This window comes from Epargyreus clarus, unplaced genomic scaffold (assembly GCF_041222505.1).
Source record: "Epargyreus clarus isolate Ecla_fem2 unplaced genomic scaffold, WU_Ecla_fem_2.2 ptg000015l, whole genome shotgun sequence".
In the NCBI taxonomy this organism is placed as follows: domain Eukaryota; kingdom Metazoa; phylum Arthropoda; class Insecta; order Lepidoptera; family Hesperiidae; genus Epargyreus; species Epargyreus clarus.
In genome coordinates, this window is record NW_027332223.1 from 12,273,001 (window position 1) to 12,286,621 (window position 13,621).

General features: G+C 34.5%; 1 protein-coding gene across 1 annotated transcript in view; it reads left to right on the forward strand.

Moving 5' to 3' along the window:
- Positions 1–314: 314 nt before the first annotated feature.
- LOC140748275 (uncharacterized) overlaps positions 315–13,621 on the forward strand; it is a 93,565-nt gene continuing 80,258 nt past the window's right edge. Inside the window, exons 1-2 of the mRNA XM_073081061.1 lie at positions 315–442; positions 9,286–9,415. Coding sequence (XP_072937162.1) covers positions 389–442; positions 9,286–9,415 — 184 coding nt within the window. The 5' untranslated portion in view covers positions 315–388. The remainder of the gene's footprint in view (positions 443–9,285; positions 9,416–13,621) is intronic.

The window sequence follows — 13,621 nt, forward strand, 5'->3', positions numbered from 1 at the left end:
CGATTTTTTATCTGCCGGTTTTGTAAAGAATCACTCTCATCATTTTTCCTAAACGCCAAAAGCATTATAATTTCAATAAATTATTATTTACTTTATTACCAAACAAAAACAAGAGTATCACAGAATATCAAAAAGAATTATACTTATCTTGACGTTCCGATGAACATTTCACATTCGGGTGACTTCAGGCAAACAAGAAAACTACTCTCCATTCCGACCGTGTTATTGTCAAATATTTTGTTTACATAATGTACGAAGGTCCGACTTGAGGTCACAGGCAGCGCGACACGCGACGTAGCGAAGTGGAGCTACGGTGCGGCAGTCACGCGATCGTCGCCGTGCGCTACGGTGGTGCTACGTGCGGCTACGAGCACGCTACGTCTACGTAATGTTGTGCTCCTTGCTACTCTTGGCACTGCTCGCTACGGCTCAAGGACGTGCGGTAAGAAATTTGGCAACTATTATAATACATACTTCATACATATTTCATACACGCGCTTTTTATCTACATTTATTCACACTAGATATTTTCGAGCGACTTAAGTTGCAAAGTTTTAATGCTGTCTTCAACTCTGTCAAACTGAGCGAGGTCTTTGTTTAACAAATATCACCAAGTGATAGCTTAATCTTACTTAAGAGCGAAGAAACTTGGCTTTGTATGCTAAGTATCACGAGCGTGCTCAACGAAAACATTGTCCCTACGAAGTTTAAATGATCACATTTCTTATATTACTCTCGCTTCGCTCGAAAGCTATCTTCATTCCATTTTAATATATTTCGTTTTATATACGTTTATAGACTTAAAAGATTTTAAAACAATATTATTTTTATTTTTTCAACTTGTATTGTGTCTCTGCCAGTGTTTTCTTGTGGAAGTGAAATAAGAAGAAATGAAATACTTAGGTAATCGTAACTCGAAACATTTGTCGTAAAATATTTAATCTGAGGAAGGGAGAGGTTGTACCACGCTACCAATTTGCATATCTTTTACGAAACTTCGTAACAAGATTATACATTTGTTTATCAGTCGTAAGATATGTATCTCGGTAAGAATGGGACGTATATTTACTTGATTAATATCTTTAAAAAATGTGGCATCGAAAATAAATTAATGTTGTTTTTTTAATGTCATCTACGGTTTATTTTGGAACGCTACGATTACTGTATATTTTATGATAATTAAAATGTTTCTACTTAAGTTCAGCCTTCGTTAAAGGGTTTGATACGCGGAGGGTTTCGGGTTTAATCCCGGGATAGAACAAAATGATGGATGAAAAATATTTAAATTAGGAACATTGTTAATATTACAAATAAATGTATACTTTAAAGCGTCTATGTGAGATTTAAGCAAAAGGAACATTTTTGGTACAAATCTGAACGTGGTTTGAATCCGGATGTCGTGCAGCACGTTATAACTAAGGTAAGGTAAGGTAAGGTAATTCGTCATTGTACACAAAACCTGATTATTTTTATTGCAGTGTACAAAATCAGATGAACTGCATGTAACAAGCTACACAAGACAAAAATTCGACAAGTTTGAAATTCCGCCATTATGTCGCCGGCAGCTCAAAGGAAGGCGTCCTATGAAAGTGCTAAATGGCAAAATTAAATGCTCGTGAACAAAGTCGCTTGAAGACTTCCAGTTACATTTTCAAAGCAACAGCGCTGTGTTCCAGTCAAATTTTAACAAGAGCTGTTAGGATACGAGGCTGTGAATGTTTTACGAATCTATCGCTATCAGTTATAGTTTAAAACGAGTTTTTACCCGCGGCTTCGCTCGCGTTACGAAGTAATATTTTCATCCCCTATTTTATCCCCCTGGGGGTAGAATTGATCAAAATCATTTCTTAGCGGATGTCTATGTCGTAATATCTACCTGCATGTCAAATTTCAGACCGATCCGTCCAGTGGTTTGGGCTGTGCGTTGATAGATCACTATGTCAGTCAGTCACCTTTGAGTTATATACATTTAGATACAAGAATTTCGAGAATGGATGTTAAATGTTCACGTTTTATAACTTATTTTTATAAAATATAATAAGGACGAGATACATCGCTCTTCCTAAGAATTAAGTTGGAATGCTTCAAACAACACTATTCAAACCAAAACTCATTCGCGTGTAAAACTACAGAACTAAACTTGGCAGAAATAGGTGATGAAGTCACTGGAGTCAAATCATTCAGTCAGTCAGTCATTTAAGTGGCTGTTGACGTAATAAAAAGTGATTGATCTTTACTTTCCATCAATTTACTAAACGTAAGTAAGCTTAAATAAAGGTATATTAAGAGCTCTTCTCCGGGGATGCTTTGGTACTACTCTGATGTTGCTAATGTCCATAGGCGAAGACAATTGCTTCCCAAAAGATAGCACGCCTGCCATATCTCAGGGTTTAATTATAAAAAGAAATAATGTACTAAATGAATCCGAATAGCGAGTGATTTTCTACAAAGTACGTCTCAAATTAAATCACATTTTAAGCGTCACTGTGACACTTTTTCAAGAACCGTTACGAACCATTTAAGGACATTTTAAGGACCGAATAAATCGGAACGGAACACCATAACATCCCTAATTTAAACGTTCGTTAATGACCCATTCGCGCCTCCTCATCCCATCATATTAACTTCGCTCATGTATTCACCCCGGGGGTTAATTTCGACATCCGCACTGTTACATATGCCTAATTACGTTTTGAGGGCAATAACTATGTGAAGTTCGGTCGAGTTACCTATTGATATAATTAAACTTGGAACTAGTAAACAGGCTGAAAGGGTACAGAAACTCAAATGTCTTGACTAACTCAAATTAATAATAACCTAGATTCACAAAGTACAGAAACGGTGTGTCCAAATTTATTGATATTAAAAGATTTCTTTAAAATTGTAAAACAACATAACATTTGGCCAATTCTTCGCTAAATGCGAGTCAAGCACGGAGAGTTCCGTACCATCGTTTTTATTCTTAGTATTGGTTATTATAATAGTCATAATAAGACATACTGGAAATTTCAAGTGTCTATCCATTACGGTTCAAGAAATAGAGCCCTGTGACAAGTAGGCAGACAGTGTAGGCTTAGTAATGGGATCCTGATTCAACCCTTAGGCTACGGAACCCTAAAAAAAGAAAATTGGTTAATAAAAAAAAGAAAAGGTTAACCAAGTACAATGTTTTTATATAGATGTAAGGTTGGTAGGCAGGATCTCCATCGACATTCTCATTTCTACGTTATATCAGTATTGTTAAGCTGCTGTATTCTGATTTCAAAGATTGAGTACGGCAGATATGAAATTACGAGACATTTCAACGTAGTCTTCGGGAAGAACCAATACACCTGTACCCTTAGCATGAGTTTTTACGTTTTGACAAATATGACTGTTTTGGTATTTCTTACGCATTTGCCTATACAATTTCCAATCAGCGCCCCTAGCGGATTGTATCAGAACTATAGTGTCAGTAACGTAACATTAAATGTCTAAATTGACAAAATGGCGCTTTATGTTTTGTCTCTCTTTTTTGCGAACATGTGAGGCAGACAAAAGAACTTGAGCACTTACTTATCGTTACGTTTACTCAGTCTACTGAAGCAAACGGAACAGAATATTGGATTGAGTAAACGTAACATAAAATTGGGATGTTTTGAAAACTCATGGTAAGGGTACTGAGAATGGTATCACGTAGGACTTCAATTAATATATTTGTCTAAGGGGACAGTTATCACTTACCAACAAGAGGATTACAAACTCATTCACTACTTCAAAATATGTGTAAAGAAATATTCCTCCCCTAACTTTTCAAGTAAGGGGTTACTATACGTGAATATATACAAGAAGTTAATGAAGCGAAAAATTGGAGCCGCAGGCACGAGGTAGTTAAGGCGAGCCAACGTGATCCGTGAGCGATACCGCCTTCGTAATTACATCGGTAACTGTAAATCATGGTTGTTTGTTCCGAAACTATCGGATATCCGAAAGAAATATTGTACCCAAAACGTAACATAATTCGGGTAAAGTTTTGAATCTTTTCGGATAGTAGCGAAATCTAAATGAGACATACACATTACCTAAAATAGTCATAAGCGTTCCTTTGTAAATAAAATCAAATCTTTACCTATTTATATTTTATTTACTTTCACAATTCCTTGAAAATCTAATATTCGTAACTGAAATTATTGAATAATCCGAAATAATTTTATATTTTATCCGAAATAATATATTTTATTATATCCGTAACAGTATTCGGCAATTGAAACTCGGCTTCTCGATTGTGGGGTCCGAGGTTCAAATTCCCGGCAAGCACCTCTGATTTTTCAAAGTTATGTGCGTGTTAGAAATTAATTATTGATTGCTTTAACGGATAACATCGTGAAGAAACCTACATATCTAGGAGATAAAAAAAAACTTTAAGGTATGTGAAGTCTAGCAATTCGCTTTTGGCCAGCGCGGTGGACTATGGCCTTCTTACTATGGACTATGGTCTTCTGAGAGACAGCCGCATCCCAAATATTTTTAATATATTCGTATCCAGATCCGAAATTTCATAACCTTAACATCCCTACTATAAATTCAAGAACGTTGTAAATACTAACCTAACCTAACCTAACCTAACCTAACCTAACCTAACCTAACCTAACCTAACCTAAAATAGTCATAAGCGTTCCTTTGTAAATAAAATCAAATCTTTACCTATTTATATTTTATTTACTTTCACAATTCCTTGAAAATCTAATATTCGTAACTGAAATTATTGAATAATCCGAAATAATTTTATATTTTATCCGAAATAATATATTTTATTATATCCGTAACAGTATTCGGCAATTGAAACTCGGCTTCTCGATTGTGGGGTCCGAGGTTCAAATTCCCGGCAAGCACCTCTGATTTTTCAAAGTTATGTGCGTGTTAGAAATTAATTATTGATTGCTTTAACGGATAACATCGTGAAGAAACCTACATATCTAGGAGATAAAAAAAAACTTTAAGGTATGTGAAGTCTAGCAATTCGCTTTTGGCCAGCGCGGTGGACTATGGCCTTCTTACTATGGACTATGGTCTTCTGAGAGACAGCCGCATCCCAAATATTTTTAATATATTCGTATCCAGATCCGAAATTTCATAACCTTAACATCCCTACTATAAATTCAAGAACGTTGTAAATACGGATTCTCTTGTAATTAAGATTAAATTTACCTTTAACATATTAGTGGATTTGATAATTGTTTAATATAATCATGTAGATCTAATATGGAGTAGATTTCCATTATGAAACATGATAATAGCGACACATAAATGGTCTATGTAATGTTCGTATAATGAACGTGTTACTAAAGGTACGATATAATTATTGTAATTATACTTTAATGGGAAAACAATTTCATGCTTCTATTATGATATTCTCTAATTATAATTTGATTATTTTGTGATAAAATATTATAGAATTGAAAACATACATACATGTTTGCATGTACAAGCATATACACGTAAGAAAGTAGCTAACTTTAGAAAGCAAGAAAGCAAAAAAAGAAACTTTAAAATTATTGTCATAATAAGTAAGTAAAAAGTACATATCTACAAATGTATATACCGTTACTAATAAACTGTATACTTCTGTTTCAAAGCATATTGAAATAATCAATATTTTTTGGTGTGACTGCGGTCGTATCTAACTTATATGTTTAAATTATATCTTACATCTATAAGAATTTCTTTGCAAACTAAAGTAATATAGATATATAATACAACATGTTATTACAAACCCTACCAATCCCCCCACGGCAATCGTGAAGTATTAGGGTGTGACTATAAAAGCCCTTCAAACATTGGAGGAGCGACACGAAATCGAAAAATATGTGTACGTATTATTGTGAACCCTGCGCTGTTGAAATTATTAGAGTCTTTAACAATCATACTCTGCTAAACATGAATTTTAGCATTGTAAAATGCTTACTAATATTATAAATCCGAAAGTAACTCTGTTTAAAGTAAAGTGTCTGTCTGTCTATCTGGTTGTCTCTTCTTCACGCCCAAACGACTGAACCGATTTTAAAGAAATTTTGTATAAAGATAATTTGAGACCCGAGAAAGGATATAGGATAGTTTTTATCCCGGAAATCCCACGGGAACTAGAGATGGCGATCTAAGATCGATTAATCGGACAATCGATCTTTTGGACCCAAAACATTAAAGGATTGAATCGTAAATTATACATTTGATCAAGTGATGATCTTTAGCAAAGTTGTTGTCCATGAGCCCACGAAGGTGTCAGAGTTGGTACGACCAATTTGCACCAGATGGCGCCATTCCAATGAAGGTACGAATTTTAAGTTTTATGTATGTGAGTATGTCAAATCATTTTCTTTTAAACGCGGGCAAAGCCGCGGGCAAAAACTAGTAAAAAATATGGTCAGGTGCAAGTCGAAGTCGCAGTTGGAGGGCTCAGTATGACAAAACATTTCATATTGCCAAAGAAGTTAATGCTCAATTTAAAGTTAAAGTTAATGCTCAAGTTAAGGTTCAATAGATAAAGCGAAAAACGTCGATTTTTAATACGCTTTTATTAGCTTGCGTTGTATGTATGTATGATTGTATGTAACAGTGTAACTGAATCTTTGAACCCGATTTCTATCCACTTTGAACGTTCAGTTTAATTCAAAATTTTGAAGAATTATCAAAAACCGATGAAAATACACGATTTTAATAATTTTGTACCGTTGTCCTTATCAACATCCGCAGGATTAACGATTTTCGAGGCGAGTTTGTTCGAGCGACTTAGGGAAAGTTCATCGCAAATTTACTAGATTGCAAACAATTATTGCTTTTTAGTTTCAATAACTGATATAACGTGATTTTTAGTTTTGAAAATAATAATGTTTTTTCCCGATAACTCAAAAAAGTGTGGGGCGCTTTTCGCAAACTGATAAATGGAGCATCCCACGCTTTTTTCACAATTATACTATTTACTGTTCCTTAATTGATTCCTAGATTGAAAATTATTTTCTATTTTTTAGTTGATTTTAACATAAAAGCGGGTTTTATAATTTTTTGAACTAAATTTTTTTTTCAATTTTTTTTCATTATTAGTATTTGTTGTTATAGCGGCCATCCTAACACAAACTGCGAGTATGTGAAAATTTCAAGTGTTTATCTATTACGGTTCATGAGATAGAGACCCGTGACAGACGGATTGTAGGTGTCAGAGTATCGAGTTTTTCGGAAAAATATTTCTTTTTAAGCCTCAATATAAAACGGTATGATGAGCCAAATATTTAAAATAACCCGAATGCGATTTGGCTCGATGCAGATATTATGACCTATAATATTGTTCTAGAAGTTTACTGGCGCTATTTTTATTTCATGAATATATTTTTGTATTTTTATTTTCAGTGATGTTAGTAGGATATTTTTGTGAAGGGAAGAAACTGTGACGTGAATACCACATTATATGTTTATTTTTTAAAATATTTTTTTTACAACTTCTTACGCCTGTTATTCATATTTGATCTATTCAATGTATTGCCTACTAAAGATCGACATTTGATAATGTCTTCATCTTTCATCTTTGGTTGGCAAAAATGGAATAATTCGATTATAAGTAACGGTTTTTATTAAGTGTAACAATCTGTTATTTTTCTAAAAGTAACAAATAATTTCGTTATTCGCTGATATACGAGTATATAGTTTGTTATGACAACACTAGATTGATAACACTTTTTATTCGAAAGCAGGATAAAATTAATCCTTTTATTTCCAATCCATCACGTGGCAGGTCCTTTCAGAACTTTTGCAGTGCGAGGACTTTAATCAGTTTTAAAGAAATCCAGAAATCCAGCAAGAGAAAGACATTTCATTTAACTTCGCAGGGCACATGTCTCCAAGTATAGTTTAATTTCAACCACGATTTGATAAAAGCGGGTGAGTCTGCACCGCCGTTTGGAGTTAAATAAAGTTCCACTTCATTAAAGTACACGGCGCATTCCCCCTTTAATTCTAAGTTTAAATTTCTTTCGAAGTTCGACTTCTTTTCACTACAATTTATTTGGGGCTTGACTTGCGTTTGTTTGCAGTTCTTTATTAGTATTGATGTGATGTACAAAATGCCTTTTCGGTTTAGGCTTATGTATTTTCAATTAATAAATACATCAGCTGGGAGACATTTGATAATAATTATTTATTTCAAATATCAATGAAATGAAATGAAATGAAATGAAATGAAATGAAATGAAATGAAATGAAATGAAATGAAATGAAATGAAATGAAATGAAATGAAATGAAATGAAATGAAATGAAATGAAATGAAATGAAATGAAATGAAATGAAATGAAATGAAATGAAATGAAATGAAATGAAATGAAATGAAATGAAATGAAATGAAATGAAATGAAATGAAATGAAATGAAATGAAATGAAATGAAATGAAATGAAATGAAATGAAATGAAATGAAATGAAATGAAATGAAATGAAATGAAATGAAATGAAATGAAATGAAATGAAATGAAATGAAATGAAATGAAATGAAATGAAATGAAATAAAATACGAAGCGTTATGTCTGGGAATGCTGAATTGAAGCTTACGAATTACTTATTGAATTACTTTGTTACTATTAATTTGCACTAGCTCAAGTCTTAAGTCATAAGTCATTATAGATATATTTAATGACTAGAAAAATAAAAATAAAAATAATTGAATATTTTTTTTATATCACAACTCGTTTAATTCTACTTCAACATTACAGAAAATATTATTCAAGTTTGACTACGACATAATAAAACTGAGTCGTTTCTTCACGGCAATTTCGACTTTTATTAAAGTTTCATATGCCATATGCACAATGCTGGCGTTCTGCTATCCTTTCCCCTTTTCCTTTTTTGTGAAGGAATTCCTTGAGTAATATTAACATACGAACGCTAAAGAATCCAGTTTTATTGCATGTAATTTTCAACGTTACTGTAGAAAAAACATGAATAAAAATTTACGTTCATTCGTAGAATTTACACTCAACATTCCTTTACTTTTACGTGCCATGAAAATAGGTAAATGTAAGCACAAACCCACATTTTAATATTGATTATTATAATTAAGGAATTTGCGCAAAATTTCATAAACTTTTATTATTTTATTCGGCTATATTCGGATGCACAGTAAAATAGTAAAATGATATAATACAAATGGTATAATAGTATAATTGGGTTAATTAAATTCCATTCCGTTTCATTTCTCTAATGGCTAGTCTAATGGTGTGATAATGACGTCACGCTCGTGATATTTAATTAAAATTTGTTCGCACAGGTAAACATAAGCAACACATGGGTTCTACCGGAGGAGGGGTTCCCGGTATTCTACCGCTACTTCAGGGACCGCATATCGTGGTATGAAGCTGATGCGGTCTGCCAGTTTCACCACGCCAATCTTGTTACTGGTAAGTAGTATATATAGCTAGGAAGTAAACAATACAATTTATATGAAAAAAGCTTTAAAACAAGGTTTAAAACACTTTTATTTGATACCCATATCATGAGTGTGTGTAAAAAATAAATTGGTTAGCCATCCTGGGAAGTCCGCCATATTGGATTTAAAATGACGACACTAAGTTGTCATTAAAACTAAACGTGTATACTATTTCAATCGATTGTTAACTAGTTAATAATTCAGTTGCTATCGTTAACCTTCACATAATAACGAAATAACAAGGCATGTTAAATAAAAGTTTGTAATAAAATAGAAGTGTCTGTAATTTTTAAAATAACTGCCAACTCACATGAAATACGTGCAATTGCCATGCTACACGCAAACGAGGACGATTTAAAGGCTTTTAATATTGCCTGTAGTACATTTGATGCAGATATTAGTAATTTTAGAGAACATCATGGACTATGAATTATCTGACTTTACACTGTTTTTTTACAATATACAAGTAGCAGACGAACATACAGTGAATCTGATGGTAAGTGGCTACCGTCGCCCATGGTACATCTGTCCCAACCCCAGCTGGGATTAGGTTCCTACCTGAGGTCAGCCATAAATGCAACGCTACCCCTGAGGGCTAAGTTGGAAAAACCTTGGTAAAAGGTTGAAAGTATGTCTCTCTTACAACCACGATGTTGCAAAGGAAAATTTAAAATTTGGAGCCACATGGGGAAATCCGTACTTATAAAAAAATAGTGTGCTATAAATATGGCGAGGTGCTGCATACAAATATAGTTAAGAGTGGACGCTGAGACCAGGAGGGCATAATTCAAGGGAACACAATCTTTTCAACGACAGACCTCGTAGACGCACATTAAGGGAGCTAATATATGAGACATGTCACCACCGGTGACAGTCGAAGACTATCACCGATGGTCACAGGTCACGGTCCGTCGGTATTGCCGGCTGTCACAAAATTCAAATTTAATCTTTCATTATTTCAGTTTAATCGACTCGTTTATACTTATTTGCTTCTATCTATACGAACATGTACGAAACGTATATTGGGCTGTCCTATCTAAAGAATATTCTTTCAGAGATAATTTAGATTTCTTCGAAATGGAATTTGTACGAAAGGCAATATGCAGTATAGTTAATTACGAGAATCTGGGAGCCATTCGGTCGGACTTTTTAAATGAAGCGAGGTTGTTTAGGCCAGAGTACATTCAATATTCCCCGGGGCCGTTAGGTGTAATCGACGCCAGTCCAGCCAAGACCCCCATTACCGTTGATGTCCCCCGACCCTGCTCCGAGATAGCTCCCATCACAAATAAATGTGCCCTTAGATAAGATAATATAAACATAAAAAGTGTCGCGAATATTCGACACTAACTGTACTTAACCAGTCCTTAGGGCGATTCATAAGATCGAAAAGCCGCTTCAACGTTATCTTTTCCATTACAAACTTACCTTTTGTTTCTTTCTTTTATTTTTCGGCTAGCTCAGACAAAAAAGAATATACACAGCAACTCGGTACCAGCTAAAACAAACTTGGCACACCAAAGTGACTGTTTGAATTCCGTGAAACAAAAATAAAAGTTCCCAAGCAATTTCGCCTGTTACAATACACTGCAAACGAGATTGCTTCAAAAATGAAAGGAATTCTTGAAACTATTGACATTCTGGAATATTTAATGGTAGTATAAATAACTTGCTGAACAGAGGGACTGGAACGTGTTTTAGTCATAGGTACCTTCAATTAGGTTATATGTAAATAACTCAAATGGTTTATTGATGATTATTTTTCGAATGATTTATTTTTCGAATGTTGTATTTTTAGTTTCATAAGGCAGTGTATTGAAGAGCTCAGATGGAGCGAACATGTGAAAAATTGATTAATGGTCATTTTTAAGATAAGTTGCTTATGTTTATCGATGACCCGCGTAGCGTAGTGGTCACCATATAAGTTGGTTCACGGTTACTCCCTGGTTAGACAATAATGATGATAGGATAATATGATGATGAGACACAGAATTGATAAATTTTGCTATCTATTCTAGTTTGCAGTACCTACTCATACGACAGTAGTAAGTCTGTACAGAGTAGGTATTGTACTATTAAGCTATTTTTGGAAATTGTTTATTTTAAGAGTCCGGTTTTATAGGGTTCAGATCTCTTTATTAATGGAACTCACGCCGGTCCCGTGGGGAACCCTTTCGGTCACCACTGATGGAATTGATTGAAACTAGGGGTAGATACCCCGGATGAGGTCTAGTGATTTAAGTTATGCATAATATAGACGAAATGTGCGACCTCGAGTATTAGTATGAGTAACTAACCATAACAGGTTTTCATGACGGAAGAAAACTGCAATCTACATAGAAAACGGGCATGTGCCTACGAATTTTAACAAAAAAAGATTCTCAAAGATATGTCGAGCATGGTGGACTATGGCCTAACCTTTCTCATTCTCAGAGGAGACCCGAGCCCAGTAGTGGAACAATAATCATATCTATATTATCATTACATCTTACTCTACCTTAGACGAAGCTTTGAATAATAAATAAAACAAAATTAGAAAAACATTACACAGAATAGAACAAAGCTTTAATATATTTTCAGTAACTCAATATCCCCGCATCGTCTCAAATACGGGGATCTTTATTAAATATAATTATTTTAATAACGCTTCAAAGACACTCGTACGTGTAGGAGAACTTAGTAAATTGGATATCGTCTGGGAGCCGTAATTCAATAAGATAGGACTAGATTTAGGACTTATAAAATGCTTAGTGTTGAACTATCGATATTTTATTAGGGTCGTTTTATACGTTGCGATATCTTTTACCTTCTTTTACGAATATCTTTTATACTACGTTAAGTTTATAGTTTTTGCCCTCTAAAACTGACTGAGTTTATATATTTATAGAAGTACCAAAAGAGCACGCAGTTGACCTGATGGTAAGTGGCTAATGTCGCCAATGGTCATCTGTAATCAACCCCAGTTAATACTCCTACCTGAGATCGGCCACAGATGCGCCGCTATTCGTGAGGGCTAAGTTAGAACGTCTCGGAAAAGTATGTCTCCCTTACTACACTCTTTAAACCAGAACATAGCAGCGCTTAACACTGCTGTTATTACGTATAAATAGGTGTGGTGGTTGTTCTGCAGGAGTCGCACCGCAAAGGGTTATATCACCTTTCATTATAGTTTATTGGTACCTTCTAAAATGGACTAAAGGTTGCTCTTTGGGAAATGAAACCAGGTGTAGGATATGCTAATGACAAATACAGTTGTTTATATGAATAATGCAAATATAAGAGGTTTCTGGGAGGTACCTGTGCTCTTCAAATTTTAATAGGACTTACATGTGTTACGGTCAGAAGCTATAACTTCTTATGAAATATAAATATCAAATAGGCGTCCATATAATTTTAATAACTTCTGTATAGTTCAGTCAGTCAGTCACACCGAATGGTCACTTCGTCACTTAATCAAGCTCGGACAGCTTCAAATCCCAGATAAACTTCTGAATTTTCAGAATAAATTATATCTTGCTTTGATAGGACCCTAGGTAGTTTACCAATTCGGACTTGACCAGCGTTGTACTATGGCCTAAAACTTGTGCCAAAACCCCGTCCCACTCTGCGTGGAAATGCGTGGCCAGCAGTGGGGCAGTACTTTATTAACGACGACGAGATCATTAACTAATCTGCCTTATAACAGCAGCGTTAAGCACTGCTGTGTTCTAGTTTAAAGGGTGTAGTAAGGGAGACATACTTTTCCGAGGCGTCCCAGATTAGTCCTCAGGGGTAGCAGTGCATCTGTGGCCGACCTTAAGTAGGAATATCTAATCTTATTAGGGGTTGATTACAGACGTCCATGAGCCGTAGTAGCCACTTACCATCAGGTGTAGTCTGCTAGTCCGCTACTCCTATATTATAAAGAGAAAAAAAAAACTCAATTGAAGCCACGGAAGCGAAAACTAACAATGAGGCAGATTATGTTAATCTATTTCTTTTACTAAATGAGAAATAATGGTAATTTCTATTAGCATTTTGAAATGAAGAGGGCTTAACCTTAAGATCTGAGATTTCCTAAGAGTTCTTTGGTCTGTAAGTACTAAAAGATTTCTTTAAATTACTGGGACTGATTTATCTACACGTAAGTAAGAGATTTTTCGTCTTTTGTAGATTTACAGTAAGTATTGTATTTTAA